General features: G+C 41.9%; 1 protein-coding gene across 1 annotated transcript in view; it reads right to left on the reverse strand.

Moving 5' to 3' along the window:
- Window positions 1-74: 74 nt before the first annotated feature.
- The window catches only part of camkvl (CaM kinase-like vesicle-associated, like), a 42,941-nt gene continuing 22,830 nt past the window's right edge, over window positions 75-20,185 (reverse strand). The window contains exons 2-11 of the mRNA XM_085259555.1: window positions 12,052-12,158; window positions 10,902-11,033; window positions 10,578-10,652; window positions 9,018-9,156; window positions 6,728-6,848; window positions 5,072-5,147; window positions 4,681-4,817; window positions 4,347-4,425; window positions 4,182-4,269; window positions 75-2,653 (exon numbers count right to left, since the gene is read on the reverse strand). Of these exons, the coding sequence (XP_085115681.1) occupies window positions 1,175-2,653; window positions 4,182-4,269; window positions 4,347-4,425; window positions 4,681-4,817; window positions 5,072-5,147; window positions 6,728-6,848; window positions 9,018-9,156; window positions 10,578-10,652; window positions 10,902-11,033; window positions 12,052-12,146 (2,421 nt within the window). The 5' untranslated portion in view covers window positions 12,147-12,158 and the 3' untranslated portion in view covers window positions 75-1,174. The remainder of the gene's footprint in view (window positions 2,654-4,181; window positions 4,270-4,346; window positions 4,426-4,680; window positions 4,818-5,071; window positions 5,148-6,727; window positions 6,849-9,017; window positions 9,157-10,577; window positions 10,653-10,901; window positions 11,034-12,051; window positions 12,159-20,185) is intronic.

Here is a 20,185-nt window from a genome sequence, read left to right on the forward strand (position 1 = left end):
AAAACAAAACTCGGCTGTAATTCTAAAATGTTTTTTTTGAAGCGTGATCAAATGATTTTAAACAACTCAATATATATGCATGTATTTACTGACTTACTTTTATTGAAAGACTTGCAAACAGTGCACATTTTACATAGGGACAGAATAGTGGAGATCTAGACTTGTTCAGGAGAAAAGCACAGAATCTGGTATTACATACACCCAATAGCAGAACAAAAGTCAGAACAGTTTTATGATGAAAAGGATAAAATAGGCAGGACTGTCCAGTTAACGGTACCAAATGAATGTGCTGACAAAACTGGAGCAAATGAAAACAAACTATCTGGAAATGTTTGGGGAAAAAAGGAGAGAAAATGTAAGTGTTACTGTGTTATTGCAAAGCCTTTATACAGTATATTTCCCCCAGCTCTCCGGCAGATGTGGAACAACTCATAAGTCTAAGTGACAGTTTAAGTTTAAATATACCGTTTAATAAAACAAATTATAATTTCCTGCAACCAGGGGAATGGCTTTATCAGATCAGTTTCACATATTTCTGTACAACTTTGTGACACCAACCATCACAACAGAATAACTAGCCACATAAATACATAGTAACTGAAAAAAAATCATGGGACAATCTGCTTTGAGCAAAAAGGAAAAAAAGTAAATGTCACTTTGGATATGAGGAAGTTCACACCATGGAAGAAAAATATGACTTAGGAACCTAGTTTGATTCTGTTTATTTACAGTTTTTAGGGGACAATACTTTATTTAGAGCTTTTCTTTCACTGTTAGTTGAGGATTTTGCCATTCTTATTTGTGCAGCTTCATAATTTGCAAATTTGTTGAGTGCTTGGATTTCCATATGAGGTGGTTGTGTGGTAAACATTTAGGCACACAATCTGGATTTAGCATAACCAACTTTTAAGATCTTGATCTGTGAAGCTGTCGTACAGAGATATATTGTACTCTAATCCCTCTAGACTCCAGTGACGAAAGTGTTTGGAATGTCAGAGGGGGGTAGGATCATCTGGTATATGCAGCCAAACCAAACAACAGTGTAATAACTTCTCTTTTTGAGCACAATTAGGCAGTCCTTCTGGGTGAGACAGTCATTAAATCCTTAAGTTTAACTATGAATACAGTGTTCCAGGTATTTTTCCCTTTGTGTATTGCATCATGCACACCTGCCTCATAGTCCCCTGCCTATCCCAGGTCTTGGTGACTGGCTGGAATGAGCAGGAGCCGCCTGTCCATCTCTGTCTTCCTGCTCTCCCAGCGCCTGGGGTGAGGCTTCTGTGGGTGGAGATGGTGGGGGATAGGCAGGAGGAGGAATGCTAATGTGAGGAAGAGATGGCAGCACAGGTCTGGGAGAGGTAGGAAGTGGTGGTGGGGTGCCGGTGGTTGCAGATGTGGACCGCTGTGAGGGGCGTGCACGAGAGGTGGCGGGAGAAGCGTGTGTGCTCCGAGCTCGAGGTTGCTCAGCAGGACAGTCACTGATTTGCTCTAGGAGCGATGGCATGTCTCCCTCGATCTTCTCCAGCACAGCAGCCATTTGCTTTTCTATCTGCTCGATCACACTGTCCATTTGCCAATCGCTTGAAGTCCCCCCACTGTGCTGTAGCCCAGTTCCATACCTCCCTACACCTCCTCCACTCGTATACAGGGAACTGTATGGACTCCCATAGCTCCCAGCCATCCCCATAGCCCCAACCTCTGGATTGTATGGTGTGGCATGACGGCCCAAGCTAGCAGAGCTTCCAACTGCATAGCAAGCCTGTCCCGGTGTAGCACCTGCTCTTGGTATACTAAACTCAGCGCTGTATCTATCTGTTCTTCTGGCATTCGTGTCCTGCCTATCTACTGGACTCTCATTGCCCCTGAGCCTAACTTCTAGTCCTCCATCCACCCCTGTACCTGGCCCCACTGCTGGAGTAACTGGCGCCACCACAGACTTCTCAGCCACCGCTTCAGGTACTTGTGTCTGACACCAACTTCCGTCAGTCTCATCCTTTTGCTCGCTTTGTGTGACTGGTCTCTTCAGCGGTGAGGCTGATGCAGCAGCGGATGCTGTGTGTGAAGGTGCATGAAGTGTTGCAGCCATTTTACGTTTGCTGCTGGGGTCGGGGGAGGACGATATGTGTTTTTTGTCAAGATTAATGCCCGAAGTGCTGTCTAATAGCTTTGAGGCCTCAGGGCTCACCGCAGGCGTCTGTTTGAATTCTGGGACAGCTTTATTTTGGCCCAAATTTGCAGCCATTTTCCTGGTTCCGTCACCTGCGCCTTTCTTTGCACCAACCTTGTCAGGCTGTTCCTGGGTACAGTTGGGGACTGCATTTGGTTGACAGAAAAGGTCCTCTACACCTGATGGCGAAGTTCCTACAGATGGGCCTATATGCATCTTTACCTCCTCTTGTTTTTCTCCAGCCTTAACTGTCTCTTTACTCTGGTCCATCCCAGAGGGCATACTCTCAATAGTAACTTCTAAAGACACACTACTTGATGTTACCCCACCATCACTCATCCCTTTCTCTCCCTCATCACTTGTTCCCTGCGAAGCACCCCCTTCACCATCCCCTGCCTCCTCACTGCCCTGAACCTCAGCAGAGCTATCAATCAATGCTTCTGAATTCTTCAGGCGTTGCATGAAGGTGGTGACACGGATTGCTTTCTGCGAAACAGACAGAAGTAGAAGAAAAACAAGAGAAGGATGGTTAGGATGTAAAGAATTAGATTTGCAGTACATTTCATTTTCGTTAAAATATACTTCCTCTTCCCCCCCTGCTAATAAAAAAATACTTTGATAACATAGTTATGGAAAAGCTTAAAAAATAAGCTTCAAGTACAAGCATTTGAGAAAAAAGCCTGTCAACACACCATGATTTTTGCAACTTCGTACTAAGAGCTGAGATATGATTTGTGTGACATGAAGGAAGATTAGTGCCGGTTGTTTACTTCCAGAAGGCTATGACATATTGTGCCCTGGTTTAAATCAATCTCAAGTCTCACCCTCCCCAAGAAACTCCTTGAGTGCTTGCTGACTGGAAAAAGTAATCAAGCAAATGTGTATAAATCCCCTTCTTATAAATGTTACACCGATCTGATTCCTTCTGCTCTACAAACACTGAAGGAGTCAGGGGGGAACGTGTGAGCTTAATAACTGCTAATAAACCAGGGAAACGAATTCCCTTGAATTCTCTGGAAGTGAAAAGCCACTAGGACACAAAAATGCTACTGAGAACAATATCTCTTAACTGAGATTTCTTTGTATTGCTTCAAAAATGATTTAAATGTAACAACAGTATGGGACAATGGGCCAGGATTCACGTAAGAGGAATGCCAGAGGGCCTTACAGTATAAATCACGGCAGTTCATAAGTTCACAGTGGCTAAGAACCCTTATGTCCTTTCCATTTGACCCTCTCCTTATCTACACTAATTTAAATACTACAAACGTAGTGAAGAAAAAAAAACCTTGCTTCTCTGCTGCTTATCTCACATTTATAGATCTGGATTCATAAACCAGTGCAGATGAGGAGAAGGAAAGGAGTAGAGCAGGCCACTTTGAACATCTGGGTGTAATCCAATGACAAAAGTGGGGCAGAGTGGATGGATCTCTTCTGGGACAGGCAGAGTGACAGTGGGCAGGAACAGAGCTTGGGAAGAGTTTCAACGGCCCCTGACATGATCAATACATCTCAAAGCTGACTTGGGTTTAACATTTAATATAACCTTTTTTCCAAACTGATTTTTATAGAGATAGCTTCTGATAAAAACCTCTTTTTAATTTAAAAGCATATTTGGCTATCAGAGAGACGTGTTATCGAGTCATTCTGGACTAAATGTGAGCTTCTCCCCATGCTCTGCCCTTCCACTGTCCTTCAGAATGAAAAACAATACCTTTAATTCCTGGGAACCACATGGAGAAAGAGAGAAGAGGATTGTTGCTGTTACTTAAGCTGTTAGGTTAGCATTGCCACCATTTTCCTTCTTTGTCTTCACCAGTCTCATCCCTGGATCGCCTTATCAGTTCCACCATGTCATTCACAGACTTTAAACATACCTCTGCTGAGTTGTGTTAGGAGCTAAAAGCACATTAACACCCTGGTCTTCACCTGGTTTCTCCTCCAATATGCCTCTGCTGCTATTATTTCCAACTTCATTTAATCTCACATTTACAGAGCAGGAGTGAATACATACCCGCCATTTGGCCTTTGCAAAGTTCTTTTCAAACTGGGCACACACGCCATCCTTCAGGTTCTTTTCTGATGCACCGTTCCCTGCAATCCTGAGACACAACATACAAGTAAATGTAGCTGTGTGCCAAGATTCCTGTTGCTATTGTCAGCATGTACACATGATTACCACTCATGGAAAAGCGCATCTTGCGCTGTGATTCTCAACATCTGGTCCACTTCCATCAGGCGACAGACAAGCTCCTTAGCTGAAAGAGCAATGAAAAGGCAAACGAGGCATCTTAAGAAATCATATATGCAGTCTTTAAAAAGTGAAAACGTTAAAACATTCTGTGCTGTTTTCAGTTTTGCTCTGCAAAATATTTCATGACCATGGCAATTTTGATAAAAAAGTGCCACAAAATGTTTTACCTACTGATGCTCTAAATGAAGTTTACTGATAAACTGTCGTATTAAGAAAGAAAGTGAAGTATCCACTGCCACCATGTGGTGGAGTTGTATACCTGCAGGTGAAATGTCATCCCAGTAAGGAGAATCAAACTCAAAATCCCCAGCAACAATCCGGCAGAAAATGATGCGATTATGCAGATCGGTGTTTTCTTCCTCGGTTTCATCGTAAAAGGGAGGGTTACCCGACAAGCTGCAAAAAAACAAAAAACCAACCAAAAAAACACAGAAAGAGACAGAAGAAGTGTAACTATCCCATGGACAGACCTTATATATATGTATATATATATATATATATATATATATATATATATATATATATATATATATATATATATACATATATATATATATATATATATATATATATATGTATCAAACAAAGTAATCCTGTTAAAGCCTAGTGAGTGTTACATCACAGTGTTTGTAACTAGCAGTGAGACTCACAGTATGAACATGATGACACCCACAGCCCAGCAGTCCACAGGACGGCCATATCGGTGACGAGCCACCACTTCAGGAGCTGAGAAACAGCAATGAATGAAGCAGATACAGAATGTGTGTAAGAGGCAGAGAAATGTCCGAGGATTTTATTTACAAGCCTTCACACCATATTTATGCCTCTAAGCTGCACGGGCAACTTACCTCCGAAGGCTATCTCCAGTTTTAATTCCCTCTTTTTATTTGTTTGCATCATTTCCCCACCAGGGCCACTATTCGCTTCCCTTATTTATTAGTGTAATTACTCAGTTCAGCATCATGAATAACTGTCCTGGCATTTCGGTGAGAGAATCAGACCAAGGCCCAGTCGTGTACTTCAAGTTGCCCTCACATAAATCTCAGTGACACAGAGAGGAGAGACAGCGCACATGAAATGAGATGAATAGAAGAGTTTGATTGTTTGCAGTTCTGCTTATGTTTTCTGTCGGTGTACTGGCTGGTTGTTGGGGTTGAACTCTGAATGCTCAGTAGCACAAGTCCTCAGTCACCTGGGGGTGGGCGTCCAGGTACACACCGGCTCACTCCTTGGCGGCCGCTTATCGGGGCCTGGAGCCTGGGGCTCGCTTGGGCCCCTTCGGGGGTGGGGTGCCCCCGGCCTCTCGGCCTGGGGCTCGGTCACTCAGGCACAGCTGGCGGCCGGCGGAGCTCACGGGCGCGTCACTGCAACTCCCCCTGGCTTCTGCTCCGCGGCTGCTGAGTGAGCCCTCATCTGGGACTCTCCTCAGCTCTTACTGGGACAGTGGCGCGGCTGCCCCTCTGTTGGTCTTCCATGGTTTCTTGTGTTCTGGGGGCCTCTGGATGTCTGGAGTTTTGATCTCCTCCATACCTGCTTCATACCCTGGAGGACGGGGCTGTGGCCCCCCCACACTCCCTAGCAGATCGTTACATGGAGAAACCTTTGGAATACAAGCGCGCTGATCCACACAGGTATGCACACGGGTGTTCACTGCTCGTAGACCCAAATTACACCTTTCTTGGCTGCTACTTCGAAGCACATCTGTCCTGCGTGCTGCACAACAACATTGAATATTTAGTATTTACTGCTGTTTACACTTAGCTAGATTAATGCGATGGTGTTGTGTTTAGTATGTTGCTTTGTTTCTTTTTTTTTTTTTGTCTTTTTTTGCTTGTTTTCTATTCTTCTCTCAACAGGTGATCCAGGAGATTTTTATTTTTTTTCTCCCCCCCTTTCTCACTGTCCCTCTCCCCTTCTGTTTTTCCTTTCCTTCCTCTTTCTTTCTCCCTTTCCTATCTCTCACTCATGTCTGTCCCGTCTGTAACATCTGAAAATAAAATATAATAAATAATAAAAACAAAGATCGACCAAATGGACCAATACGGCAATGCCACGATGATCCATTTGGCAAAGTAAATCCATTGGGTATCCTTGTTGGTCTTCAGACAACAATTCTGATGGCTAAAGAACCAAATGGGACAGGCGAGAAAAAAAAAAAAAAAACAAGTCCTCAGTCACATTTACACAACAGAAGAAAACAAAGATGGGAAAAAACAAAACAGGATAATAGATGGAGAAAAACTGAAAAGAAAATTTGGTTCCAAAACAAAGCCACACACTGTAAAGTGATGTCTGGAGTTACTTACCCAGGTATTCCGGTGTTCCACACGGCTCCGTGATTGGTCCGTTCTCAAATCTGGACAGGTAGAAATCTCGCAAAACTACTTTGTTATGGTTGTTTTCTGTGTAGTACATCAGGTTTTCCAGCTACAGAGAATGAGAAACGAAATAGCATTCCTACACAATTTCACACGTACTAAATGACACCATGGAGTCAAAGAAACGGGCCACTGGTTTAAATATCTGATGGTGGGTATTTTAACAGATCAGGACCAAGTGAATGTCCATCAAATTTGCCAAAACAACTCTTGTACAAATCCAAAGAACTGTCAGTCTTTATGCTCTGTACTATTGGACTTAACAGGAACAATAACTTACAATGAACGATGGTAAATGTACATTTATGTACTTTTTGCACAAAGAGGTCATAAATTTAGTGAGTCTCATGAAAACTGTTGGCTTACACATTTCTGCGAAAATGGATCTCCAAATAATTTAACAGCTGCATAAACTCCAGTATATTCAAGTTCAAAGAGGTGAGACTACAAAACTTCATGCGTGCAAGAAACTATGACTGCAGGTAACTCTTGTATGTAATCAGCAGCTCAGGAAACAAATCTCTCCTGTCGAAAATGAGTACTGGAGCAAAACTAGTTTGCCAGTGAAGATAGATGCCTTTAGGAGCAGTGTGTTTGTGTAGACCAAAGAAAGCTTTTCAGGAGAAAAATCTATTCAGATGGGAGGGATGTGAAACATCCAGTGCATGCAAGAGAGCCCTCAAACATCTCACAACTAAAAGACCTTCAGACAAAACAGTGGTGAAAATTCTTAACAATCCAAAAGGTGATGATTTTAATCGACTTAACTTCTATTTTGTAGGAACTGTAGCATTAAATGTTATCCTGATATGTCGAAAACAGTTCCAGTAAGGTAATAATAACACACAAGGGGTTAATAAGTCCTTGATATCATATAGCTCAAGGCCATTTACTTAAAAGTCATTAGTGGGCTAATCGAGGCAAAACTGACAGCCTTCCAGTGCAAATCATCAGTACAAGAGTAATCATCATTTGATGTCACTTATAGAGGTGTGTAGACCTTTGATTGCAAAGAGACAAATAACTGTGTGTGATCTAAATAGCTGTGATGGGGCATGTGGCTGTGAGGGATCTGTCTCAGAGGCAGCATGCATATAGAAGACAAAAGTGGTCCTAGTACTGAGCCACGAGGGACACTAATTCAAATGGTCTGCACAGGATCAAGTATTAGCTTTGGCCACAGAGAAGATTTTGTTAAATAAGTAAGAATGAAAACAATGTAAAGACGATCCCTTAATCCCAATCTAGGTTTCAAGATGGTCCAGCAAAATAAAGTAGTTGACTCTGCCAAATGTAGCTAACAGCACTAGCAGTGAGCAGTCATCACAAAGATATTCACTAAGATGAAAAGACTTTCTCTAGAACCTTAGATAAAAGAAAAGTTCACAGCAACGCTGCTCTATTCACCTGAATGTTTGTGTTATGATCACAATAGAGGGATTAGGCCAGATTAAGAGGCAATTTAGTTTTTTTCACATCAGGCATGCTTAAGTCAGAACAATAACACTGATAAGTCAACCTGTTAGCAAGACAAGCAAAATTAAGATGTAATGAACCAGCAGATTTAGCAATGTAGCTGGAATATGTGCAACAAATTATCATGTTGTTTCTGGACCACGACGAAGCCAAACCCAAACACACTAACACAAGTATTGGTTTCCCTGTAAGAAGTCATTTCTAGTCCTGCATTTATTTCAATTTCACTTTTATTCGATTTTGATTTGGTTTGATTGGTTTATAATCTGATTTCTGCCCCTAGGTTTAAGCAAAATAAAATTTCATCTTTTACCAGTAGAGGGAGTCTGAAGCCCACGAGATGTTGTAGCTCATTCCTAATGGTTTGATGATGTCCGCTAAAGATATGAATCTCTCTGCATGCGTGTCTGTCACTAGAGATTGTTTCAAGCCATAAAGACAGTGTTTACTCCCGTGGTAACAATGTTATCAAACGTTCAGTCATTACCGGGATGGCAGAAGTATGCTTTTATGTGTCTCCAAAGATTTTGTGCTGACTAAATACTTAATATTGCTTTCTGGAGTGTGACGGCGCTCACTCGACAAAGTTAGTTAGTCACTAATCTATTTTTATCTTTTTATGGTAGTGGCACTCACTACACACACACACACACACACACACACACACACACACACACACACACACACACACACACACACACACACACACGCCATAAGACACAGAAAGGCAGTCAGCATGTACCTTCAGGTTCCTGTGAACTATGTTGAGGGAGTGTAAGTATGCCACAGCCTCCAGGACTTGTCTGATGACATTGGAAGCGTCTCTCTCTGTGTAGTTCCCTTGGTCCAGAATCCAGTCAAAAACATCTCCTCCTGTGGCACTGCGTGCAGTCGCACACACACACACACACACACACACACACACACACACACACACACACACACACACACACACACACATGCGTGCACACAGGCACAAGTACACGTATTACTAAAAATCCCATGACATGTAAAAGGCTATTTTGAAACACTGTAAACCACTTTCAGTCTTTTTGCAGCACAGTTTCCTTTTATTTCCGAAGGATAAACAACCTTCTCTGCTAGGCTGGAGCCAGCACTGCTGAGCAATTAAGAACGATACTATTAGTCATTACCAGTGTTGGTCAAGTTGCTTGAAAAAAGTAATCAGTAACTAATTACTGATTACTTTCCCAAAAAAGTAATCCCGTTACTTTACTGATTACTTATTTTCAAAAGTAATTAATTACTTAGTTACTTAGTTACTTTTTAAAAACACGATTTACAACCTGAAGAGGTGATAAAGCGATAGATCTTTCAGCCCAATTCTACTTTTTCTACATAATCCATCATACAAAATGTAATCAAATGGAAAAGTCTCTTTTTTTTAAACTTGTTTTATTAGTTTTAATCTTTTAACTTTATGCATCAAGCAAAAATGTAATTATATGCAACATTCTCTGACTGGAAGAAATTAGTTTAACATTTAAACCTATTTTCTGCACATTCCAGCACATAAAATAAAATATTTTTTGTGTTTACACTCAGTCTTTCAAATAGATGCAAGTAAAACACAGCAGAAAATAAATAAAGTCAAAGACTCAGCGGTCCTGTTGCTCTATTTTCACCTGTAAAGCAGGAGTGGGGTAGGCGGAGGTTTACAGATTACAGTAACACGTTACTTGTAACGCGTTACTGCCCATCTCTGGTCATTACTCTAACATACTTAGTTACATTTTGAGATGAACGATGACAATGATTATCATGTAATGCTTCCAGCAGGAGGTCTGGTGCCTGGGCTAATGTGTGAGCTACACATAAATAGCCCGATGTACACACAAATGACTGCAAGTGCAGTTTGTCTTTCTCTGTTTCAGTAACACGGCATAAATAATGTGTCCACTCTGCTCCAGTCATTATTATTGCTTTCAAATAAAGCTGCAAATATCAAAATGCGCAAGTCACAAGTGATGTGGATTAGGTGAGTTCTAGTGTATCGATCCCAAGCTCTCCACAGAGACTCTCTTGTAGCAGAGCAGTGCTTCAGGAGCACTGAGTAATGTTGAGTGTTACTAAGAGCAAATATCTCATCAAATCTAACACCTTCCCCTGTGTCTGAGGGGAACAACAGAGCACACAGTAATAAGAGGATAGACTCAACTCCTACCCTCGAGCTGCTGGATTTGTGTTACGGCACATGCACAAAAACGACACTCAAACAGATACTGACAATGATGTTAACGCGAGAAAGACAATCGGTGGAAAAGTTCAAAGAAATGCTCACAGCTCCTGGATGATGAAATATTCCTTCCGAGTCTCAAACGTATCTATCAGCTGAAGGATGTTTGGATGGATTACCCTGGAAGAGGCAAAAGAAGTCACAGGCTGTAGGACGCTACGTGCAAACGTAAGGTGCTAAGGAGTCTGTCAGGTGACTAAATAAAGCAAAAAGCACAATTCACATCTCAGCTTACAATATCAACAAGAATTATTGCACAATTCATTTCACTTGAAAATTAGTATATCCAAACATTCTCTCCTTCTCCTCCTCTCCGCCTTTCTCCATTGCTCAATCATACATCCATCTGTTCACAAACTGATTGCGTACAGTTTCAGAATCATGATTTCGTTCTTGGCAGCCTTGCGGACTTTCCTGCCATCTTTCTTGAGGAATTTCTTGCAGACAAACACCTTGTCTGTTTGTCTGTCCTTTGCCAGGCACAGCTCGCAGAACTCCTTCCTACGCGATAAGAAAAAGAAATGGACAGAAAGACAGACAGACTGAGAACAGCAGAAAGAGTAAATGCTGGAAGAAGGATGAAAGTTTCTGATATTTTTTGTATGAGAGCGCGGTCCAGGAGAGACAGAATAATATTCAAATTAGGGGCACAAAGAGTACACTGGCTGCTTTGGAGAAACTCAGTGAAATAATTTAATTAGGTGAAGCTTTGGATAGAAGGGTTGAAATGGGTCTTACAGCTCCCATCAGCTGGGCGGCATTAGGTTTTGAGCCTTTGGGGCATTCAGTACTTCACCCAAATGGATTCAGGGAAGCTTCGTGATGGAAAATTAAACTGCAATGTTTCACAATGAGAATGAAAAAGAAAAAGCGATAAACACAATTTTAAGAAGCACATGTACAGGCCTACAGCAAAAGCTTTGCACTTAATTCTGACTTAATGTGTTTTTAAGTTTGTGTGTGTGTACATGCACGCGTGTGTGTGTTATATAAAAGATGAGCAGAAATCTCTGAGGCCAGATGCTGATGTTGCCATATGGCCTTTTACACTGATTGGTATTTGTGTGCATGGTTTGCATGCCTGCCTGTGTGTGTGTGAGTTCGTGTTTCTCGAAGGGGTGCGCAGAAGAAAATGGTTCGTTTTCAGCCAGTTGAGCAGCAAACTGATTTTCAGAGGTTTTACGCAATATGTCTAAATATTTTTTGAATAAATAATAGATCCAGTGAATAAACAATAGCCTTCGAACAATGTGTTTCCTGAACTTTTACAATCAAAAATATTGAGACAATTGGCTAAACCGGACAAATTTGTCACATTTGTCTGTTACACACCAGCATCGCGCTGTTACCTTCTGTCATTCCTGCAGTGAAACCTTCTAATATGCCAAACCAAAGCTGTGGTGAGAACTGTCCAGTTCAGAAAATAACTCATGAGGTGAATGAAAACCTTGTGCCTGTGAAATGTTTACAATGGAGAGGAGGGAAAAGAAATCCGTGCATAAAGCTTTATAGCACTCACGCTCGCAGGACTTGTCCGAACTCATACTTGTCTGTGACATCAGATATGGTGTCATACGTTCGCCCATCTCGCAGGGCAAGGCACCCAAATGGCATGACGGCATTCACCTAAAAAGAAACAAAAATGAAAAACGAAGAGAAAGGTCTTTGAGTCACTTCACTATTGGGGTCAAATAAATTATTCTGAAGATGCCTTCAGGTGACAGACAGATAAAAGGAAACGGAGAGGCAAAAACCAGCGTATTAAAGAGGAACAGAGTTACTGATGAAACACTGTGAAAGCTTCCCAGTTGTTGAAGTCAGAAGAAACTGAAGGAGCGTCATTACTATTAGTCTTTAAAATATACAGTACGATGGAGCGCCACAGATACAACCGTGTCAGTTTCAGAACAAATGTGAATGCCGATGCTTCTGGCAGCCTGGTTTATGCCAGCCTTGTCAACAGACCCTAAGCTACCCACTAAGCTTCTCTTTACTCTGCTAAAGTCTGCAGATTCAGTGCAACGTCTGTCAAGTTCAAGTTAAACTTTATTTCTAAAGGGCAGTGTCCCTGCATCCCTGAAGCAGCTGGTTTCTTCACCAATCGCTGGACTGACACCGCTAGATTTTAATGACATAATTTCTTTTGTTCACAGTCTGTCAGTGTTGATATGACACAGAATGACTTTTAATGCTTCCCTTTTATCTCATCGTAACTCCTGCTGCTAGCCTCGCATATACTGTATATAATACTGCACTGGTCTTTTCACCTGATAGTAACTCATACTGTTAACACTGCACATACTGTATGTAATACTGTATATTTATATATAAAATCTTCTTATCATGTCTACCTTAAAATAGCTTGTGACCCCACAGGAGGTTCCAAACGCCCAGGTAGAATATGAAGGATCTAGCAATCGATATACCATCTCACCACAGTCCTCAGGCAATCCTCACCCACACCTTTTAAGCACACCATCTACTGTAGGAGACAGATTCCCTGGAAACTTCACTCATGCATCGTTAAGGTCCTTCTCCTCCATCACGTACTGTTACCTGAGCCTTAATATCGAACCTATTCCCATTCGTCGTATAATTTCTATTGTTTCTATCTCCGAGTCTCTTCAATTGAGTTAGGAAATGACGCAGTAGGGAGGGAATGGGACATTTGAGAAGGAGCTTTGATTAATGTGAGTAATTGCATTGAGAGAGCCAGTAATGTAAAGATGACTTCATTGTTTATTGTGTAACAGCGAGAGAGAAAGAGAGAGAGGAATAGCCAGATATGTATAACAGAAGAGAAGACAATCCTTAGCAGAAATGGCATTTTGTGGGTGCTAATTTAGGATTAAGGAATGAATATCAGTGACATAAAATCCTCTCTCTTCTCTTTGTGTGCATGACATCACCAGTGTAGATGATAGGGCCAGAGGTGGGTCTGTCCTGTGATGGAGGAGGGGCAGGAAAGTACTGTGTAATCCCAGTGCTGGCCGTAATCTTTAATCTGTACCCCTAATCCAGAGTGCTGGGATACAATGTGTGTATGTGCAGGCGTATAAAAGTGTGTGCCTGAGCAAGTATAAAGGCTGATGCGGGTAAGTCGCAAGTACAGATAGAGGTTTGAGCAGGAGGGTGCGTGCCTGTGTGTACGTATGCATCCATATGTCCATCCTTGTGTGAGTGTAATGCCCCGGTGAGATGGGAGGTATTTAGTGGTGAAAATGCACAGTACTGCCAGAAGATTATGTAAGCGCAACAACAATCCCATGACAAGGTCCAGGACGGTGAAGGTGAAGCTGGCATGAATGGAGCACATCCATCCCTCTGGGAACAAAGTGTACCCGCTGAAATAAAGTAAAGGCTGCCAAGCCCCAAGTATTATTCTTCAGAAGGGTCAGGAAATGGGTTTGCCAAGAACTTTGAGATGCTACGTTTTCAGCCCATCCCTTTCTTGCTCTGTCCCCATCTGCAGACACTATACACACTATTAAAATAAATCTGTTTCTGCCTTTACACTGGCATTAACGTTTTTAAAAACTTTTCCTCCAGTTTGTTTAACAGTTGGTGTCGGTTTAGTTGAAACTTAAAATGAAGCACTTCACTTCTTTGTGTGAAGTACAAATTCCCAGAGGGTTTGAAATGTGGATGGCCTTAAAAAGAACACTAAATAACTGTCTGTGCTTTCCATTTGGAGGGATGTAATCAGTCCAGGGTACTTTCTTTCAGTTACAGTGTATCTCACCTTTTCTCTCCTTGTGCCAACAGAGAATGTTTCTCAGACTGCCATAAAAACACCGTACCTGCAGAATACTGAGTCAGTGCGAGCCTCGAAGTTGACGAGGAGTAGGAGGAGATATATGGAGGATATGAGGAGAATGGAGATGAGAGGGAAGGACTGGAAAAGATGGAAGACGAGGGAAAAGGTGAGAAATAATGGGAACAGAAAAGCAAAGTGAAAAGTGCACTGTGACTAAGTGGAAAGGTGGATAGAGAAAATAGTGTACATGAGAACAGAACAAAGTGTGAAACACAGAACTGCAGAGGCAGACTGAGAGTACCTATCAACCTCACAGCTTCACAGCTATCTGTGTGCAAATGCTTGCACAGGTGAGTGTGTTTCTTTGCGAGTGTAAGTGTGGGCACATGTGGCTGTATGTGTGTATATGTTAACAGGCTTTGTCAGACTCACTGTGTTTGGTAAGGGTATGAAAGGATGTCCCCGGAGTCAGAAAGCACTTGAAGGCATGACAGGGCAACCTCTCTGTAAGAAACATTTACAGCCACCAGCCTGAATATGTGCCACAGATTTGCAGGTAGCACGATATCAGGGATAAAATGAAAGCATTGAAGTGCAGTGCAACATTCCAGCCTTTCTAAGCGATGCCGTCACTGATCTCTCAGTGGCAGGTTCGCCTTTGAATCAGCAGGTCTGACTGCTGTGTGATGTGGGAGTCTCAGCATCACAAGAAATGTTTCCTTTTAACATTTCCAGATTTTTTCAGTCATGCCTTTTTTTTTTGTTGCTAATGGTCAATCTGTGATTCAAACTCGCTATGTGGAGGCCAGTGTTGGTCAAGTTACTTGAAAAAAGTAATCAGTAACTAATTACTGATTACTTCCCCCCAAAAGTAATCCCATTACTTTACTGATTACTTATTTTCAAAAGTAATTAATTACTTAGTTACTTAGTTACTTTTTAAAACACGATTTACAACCTGAAGAGGTGATAAAGTGATAGATCTTTCAGCCCAATTCTACTTTTTCTGCATAATCCATCATACAAAATGTAATCAAATGGAAAAGTCTCTTTTTTTTAAACTTGTTTTATCAGTTTTAATCTTTTAACTTTATGCATCAAGCAAACATTTAATTATATGCAACATTCTCTGACTTGAATAAATTAGTTGAACATTTAAACCTATTTTCTGCACATTCCAGCACATAAAATAAATTTTTTTGTTTTTCAATTCAATTCAATTCAATTTTATTTATATATCGCCAAATCACAACATAAGTTGCCTCAAGGCGCATCATAGATACAGAGAAAAACCCAACAATCATATGACCCCCTATGAGCAAGCACTTTGGCAACAGTGGGAAGGAAAAACTCCCTTTTAACAGGAAGAAACCTCCAGCAGAACCAGGCTCAGGGAGGGGCGGGGCCATCTGCTGTGATTGGTTGGGGTGAGAGAAGGAAGACAGGATAAAAGAAATGCTGTGGAAGAGAGACAGAGGTTAATAACAGATATTAACCTCTGTTTTTACACTCAGTCTTTCAAATAGATGCAAGTAAAACACAGCAGAAAATAAATAAAGTCAAAGACTCAGCGGTCCTGTTGCTCTATTTTCACCTGTAAAGCAGGAGTGGGGTAGGCGGAGGTTTACCCTGGTGCAGGTGTGCAGCGGTCAGTGGAAGAATCCGCGAGTTTCTCTGTGAGTTTCCCATTACGTCGTTGCGCACTCTGAGCTTGTTTAGGGGTTTTGTTGGTGTAAAAAGAAGTTTTCTTCCCGCGCACAGCGGACACTAATGTTTTTGTCACTTTTTATGGAATCAAACTCAAAGTAAGGTCAGTACTTCCACGCTTTAAACGCTGCACGCTCATACTCTCTCCGCACTGATATATGATCCATTGTTGATCTGCACACAGCTGTTGTCACGAACGTCGCACTCGCTTACGTCACTGTCATGAGACATTCTCGCAATAAATCACGGTTTTAGTAACGCAGTAACGCAGCGTTCCTACGGGAAAGTAACGGTAATCTAATTACCGTTTTGCAATAGTAATCCCTTACTTTACTCGTTACTTGAAAAAAGTAATCGGATTACAGTAACGCGTTACTGCCCATCTCTGGTGGAGACATGACTGAGCACCTACAGGTGGGAAAATGTATTTTTATATTTTTCATTTTAATAAGAAGGGAGTAACTAATGTATGATTTCAGTACTTACAAAATAAGTCAGTGTTTCTGAGGGATGAGGAACTAACTGTCCCTTCATACTGCCTCTAATTAGACCACAAAACGTAACAAGCGCAGAGCTCAGGAGACTCAATTCAGCTCACACTGTCAAACGTGGTCAAAATAAGCACTGAGTCTCCTATAATTAAACAAAACTGTAACACAAATGGGAATAACATGATTTACATGGATCTTAACTCACTTCAGCTGAACTTTTGAAATTTTAAATAAGAGTCCATCGACATTACTTAATAATGTAGAATTCAGGAAACGCTGGCAGGGAACAAAAAAGGCAGCCTTGTAACAACTGCAGAGTTTGCTGCGTACTTTCCTTATATTCTTATAAAATGCACACCCATTAACACACACAGGCACACGCACACTTCGGTGTGAAGCCGCACCGAGCTATCCGAGACGTCACACTTCATCTTCGGCACCCCTAAATCAAATTGCCGGTGCACAGCTCTGCGTTTGTGGGTGTCTGTGTGGCTGTTCACAAGTGCTGTGTTTAGGCTAAAATGGAACAGAACAGCTTTTTATCGGCTCATACAGGAAGTGTTTCAGAGGTTCTTGGCGTCAAGGTTATGATTCTGCTATTTAACGCCACTCATGTCTTTAGCCATTCTGTCCCACTTGGCACAGGCTCAGTCGGCCTCTCTGGAGAAAAAGCAAACGGTCTCTTTCTTATCGGCAAATCGACGCTGTCTCAGGGCTAAACACAAACAGAATAACAGACACGAAGAAACGCAGTAGGCATGCGCTGTGTGTGACAAGGCGCTATGTCTACTTTCCCTTTGGATGTGCTGCCAGTTTTAGAAAGCTGAGAATAATTGCAAATGGATGTTATGTAAATATTTCACCCACTGCTGTGTGAAGCTGCTTTTTGTGTTGTCAGTCAAGTGCTTAGTTGTGTCAGTGTGTCCTTGTCACTGTCAGACTGATGCTGCTTGCAAATCGACAACATTGTCATTATCTTCATCACCACAATGCAAATCCTGATATCCACACAATTCGATTAAGTCATGCTGCACTGCCTTTGTTAAGAGGTGACTGGAGATGCACAGTACAATAAGATAAACGGCACCAAAGTGTACGTGTCTGCATGTGTGTGTGTTTGTGAAGGAAAATATTAACAAGTATGTCGATGTTTGCCTCCGGAGAAGAATGAGAGCAGCAGATTTGCTTGAACGAAACATGACAGGCCTCGCATGTCAGGTTGCATATGCCTCCATACGCAGAGACAGTATATTTTTCAGAGCTTCGCTACAACTGTCCTTGGCAGAGCAGCATGCTGAATATATCGGCCCCTCGTTAGTGTTAGACATGCACTCTGCCTACCTCACAGCATCAACACAGGCGCCCAGGAATAGCATGTTTTCACTTTAACCATTTCATCTGTGTGAATGTGTGTGTGAATGGGTGGATGACTGGATATGTAAAGCGCTTTGGGGTCCTTAGGGACTAGTAAAGCGCTAAATACAAGCCATTTACCATTTACCCTGGGTCAGCACACCTGAATCACATGATTAGTTCATTACCAGGCCTCTGGAGAACTTCTTCTCTCAGTCTTTCACTTGTCCTGAAAGCTTTTGTGTCATTATTGTTTCCAAATCCTTGACTTAGTCAACCTGTAAAGGTGATCATTTCAAACCCAGGCTGAGAAATGGAGGAGCCGGGATAGGGAGAGGCGACATCGGAGGTTAATACTGATACAGCAGCCACTGATATGCAGGAAGAATTTGGAGAAAGAAAAGAAATCTATCCTGTTGTGACCCCCCCCCCCCCCCCCCTCCCTTTTTCACAAGGGGTCACCGCTGAAGGTAGCTCCACATGTTTGATTTGACAGATTTTTGCACCAGGTGCCCCCAAAAGGATTCATGTCTCCCTCAGGACCAAACTGGGATCTTTTGCTTTGTAGATGAACGTGTGACCACAACACCACGGAGCAAACTGGTGTGTGTGAGAGTAAGACGATTAAATATATTTAAAATGTACAAACAAACCTATTATGTGACAGGAGGTCATTTTCTGAGTCCCTAAAAGGCCTTGAGAGGGTTATTAAGCAAATCATTACCTCCGTGTTTCATACTTTTAATACGATTAAAAATAATAACCATATCTTTGTTTTTTTTCTGCCCTCGCCTTGATATTCATGTGCTTGTTTTTGTGTGTGCAAATCAGCGTGTGCCTCTTCATCCATGTATAACGAGACATGACAGCTGCAGCCTGTTCCTTATTGATCAGTCAGGAGCTCCTGTTATTTACTTGACTTAACACAGAGAAAAGAAAACAAGGCTGAAATTGACTTTTCATCATGGAACGCTTGGGGGTTTAAAAATCCTTCACATCAAGTCCACAACATTATGTAAGAATTGCATCAGGTGCAATTAGGAAATAAGCCCTTTCATATTGCCATTTATGTCATTTTGGTCCACAAAGCACATCCCCAGTAAGAATATAATGCCATTAAGCAGAAATTAGTCCACCAATTCCTACTAGGCTCATTGCCTGAGTAGACAAGTGTGTGCCCCATATTGAGCAGAGCACACAGCAGAGGTTGGTCCCAGACCTTATCAGGATGCTGCCACATGAAAGTGGGACAAATAAAAGAGTTGTGAGGACATGACAGCGTACACAGGAGAGAAGGATGAGAGGTATGAGAAAGAGAAGCAGATGAAGGGCCAATTATCAGCGCTTGATAAAAACAAATGTAGTACATTTACTTGTAGCACACAAGCATGAACAACAGACGGTGAATGGAGTATCATCTGAAATATACACACACACACACACACACTCACACACACACACACACACACACACACACACACACACACACATTTGGACAGTAAACTTATAATATGAAGAGTTATGTGTGTCTAAATGTCACATAATGGCTGTTATGCATGGATATGATTCCTGTGTCGCATCAACATCTATTACATTTGTTTCTTCCACTGCGCTCCCAGTAAGGGGTCTTCTTCGAGCTTGTTATAAGCACTAATTCCTTCATTTCTCATAGAGTGGCTCTCATCTAAGGCCTGTCTATGTGTGTGTGCGTGTGTGTATCGATGCCTGTGTGTGAGGGAGAGAGACAGTTAATGTGTTTGTGTGACTGCGAGGCATGGCAGAAACAGGCTTAATAAGGAAACACACTGATGAAAATTCATCACATCGGCCCAGAGAGACGGAGACAGGAACCTCTTTCCAAATGCAGACATAGGAAATTTAGCCAAATTCATCTTGCTGCACACGGTCGCTTTTACTGCTATTTCTGTAAAGACATTTGCTGACATAATGCATGTGTTGGGCTCTTGCCCTTAAGTTTTACTATCACACTCAAACCTAAACCTGATTCTAACCTGACACTTGAAATGTGAACAGATGAGAACCGGCCGAAATGTTCCTTCTTTCCTAAATATCTTCACTCTGATAGTGTTAAAGTACAATCCAAATAAAACGCGTGCGCACACACACACACACACACACACACACACACACACATATATATCTATACATATATGTGTGTTTCTAAACGTTTTACGACTCTGTCAGTAATAGTAATATTGTCAGCTTCAACCCCCACCCCACTGTCTGCCCTCTGTTTTCTGTCCCCTCATTAAGAGAGTGGATGAGTGCATCTGTGCAGGTCTTGCACAGTAAGTGCATCCTCAGGGAGAGGGGCCACAGAGTAC

The sequence above is a fragment of the Mchenga conophoros genome, linkage group LG20 (assembly GCF_057382185.1).
Source record: "Mchenga conophoros isolate Kocher_MC1m ecotype Shallow Benthic linkage group LG20, M_conophoros_male_GT1.1, whole genome shotgun sequence".
Taxonomy (NCBI): domain Eukaryota; kingdom Metazoa; phylum Chordata; class Actinopteri; order Cichliformes; family Cichlidae; genus Mchenga; species Mchenga conophoros.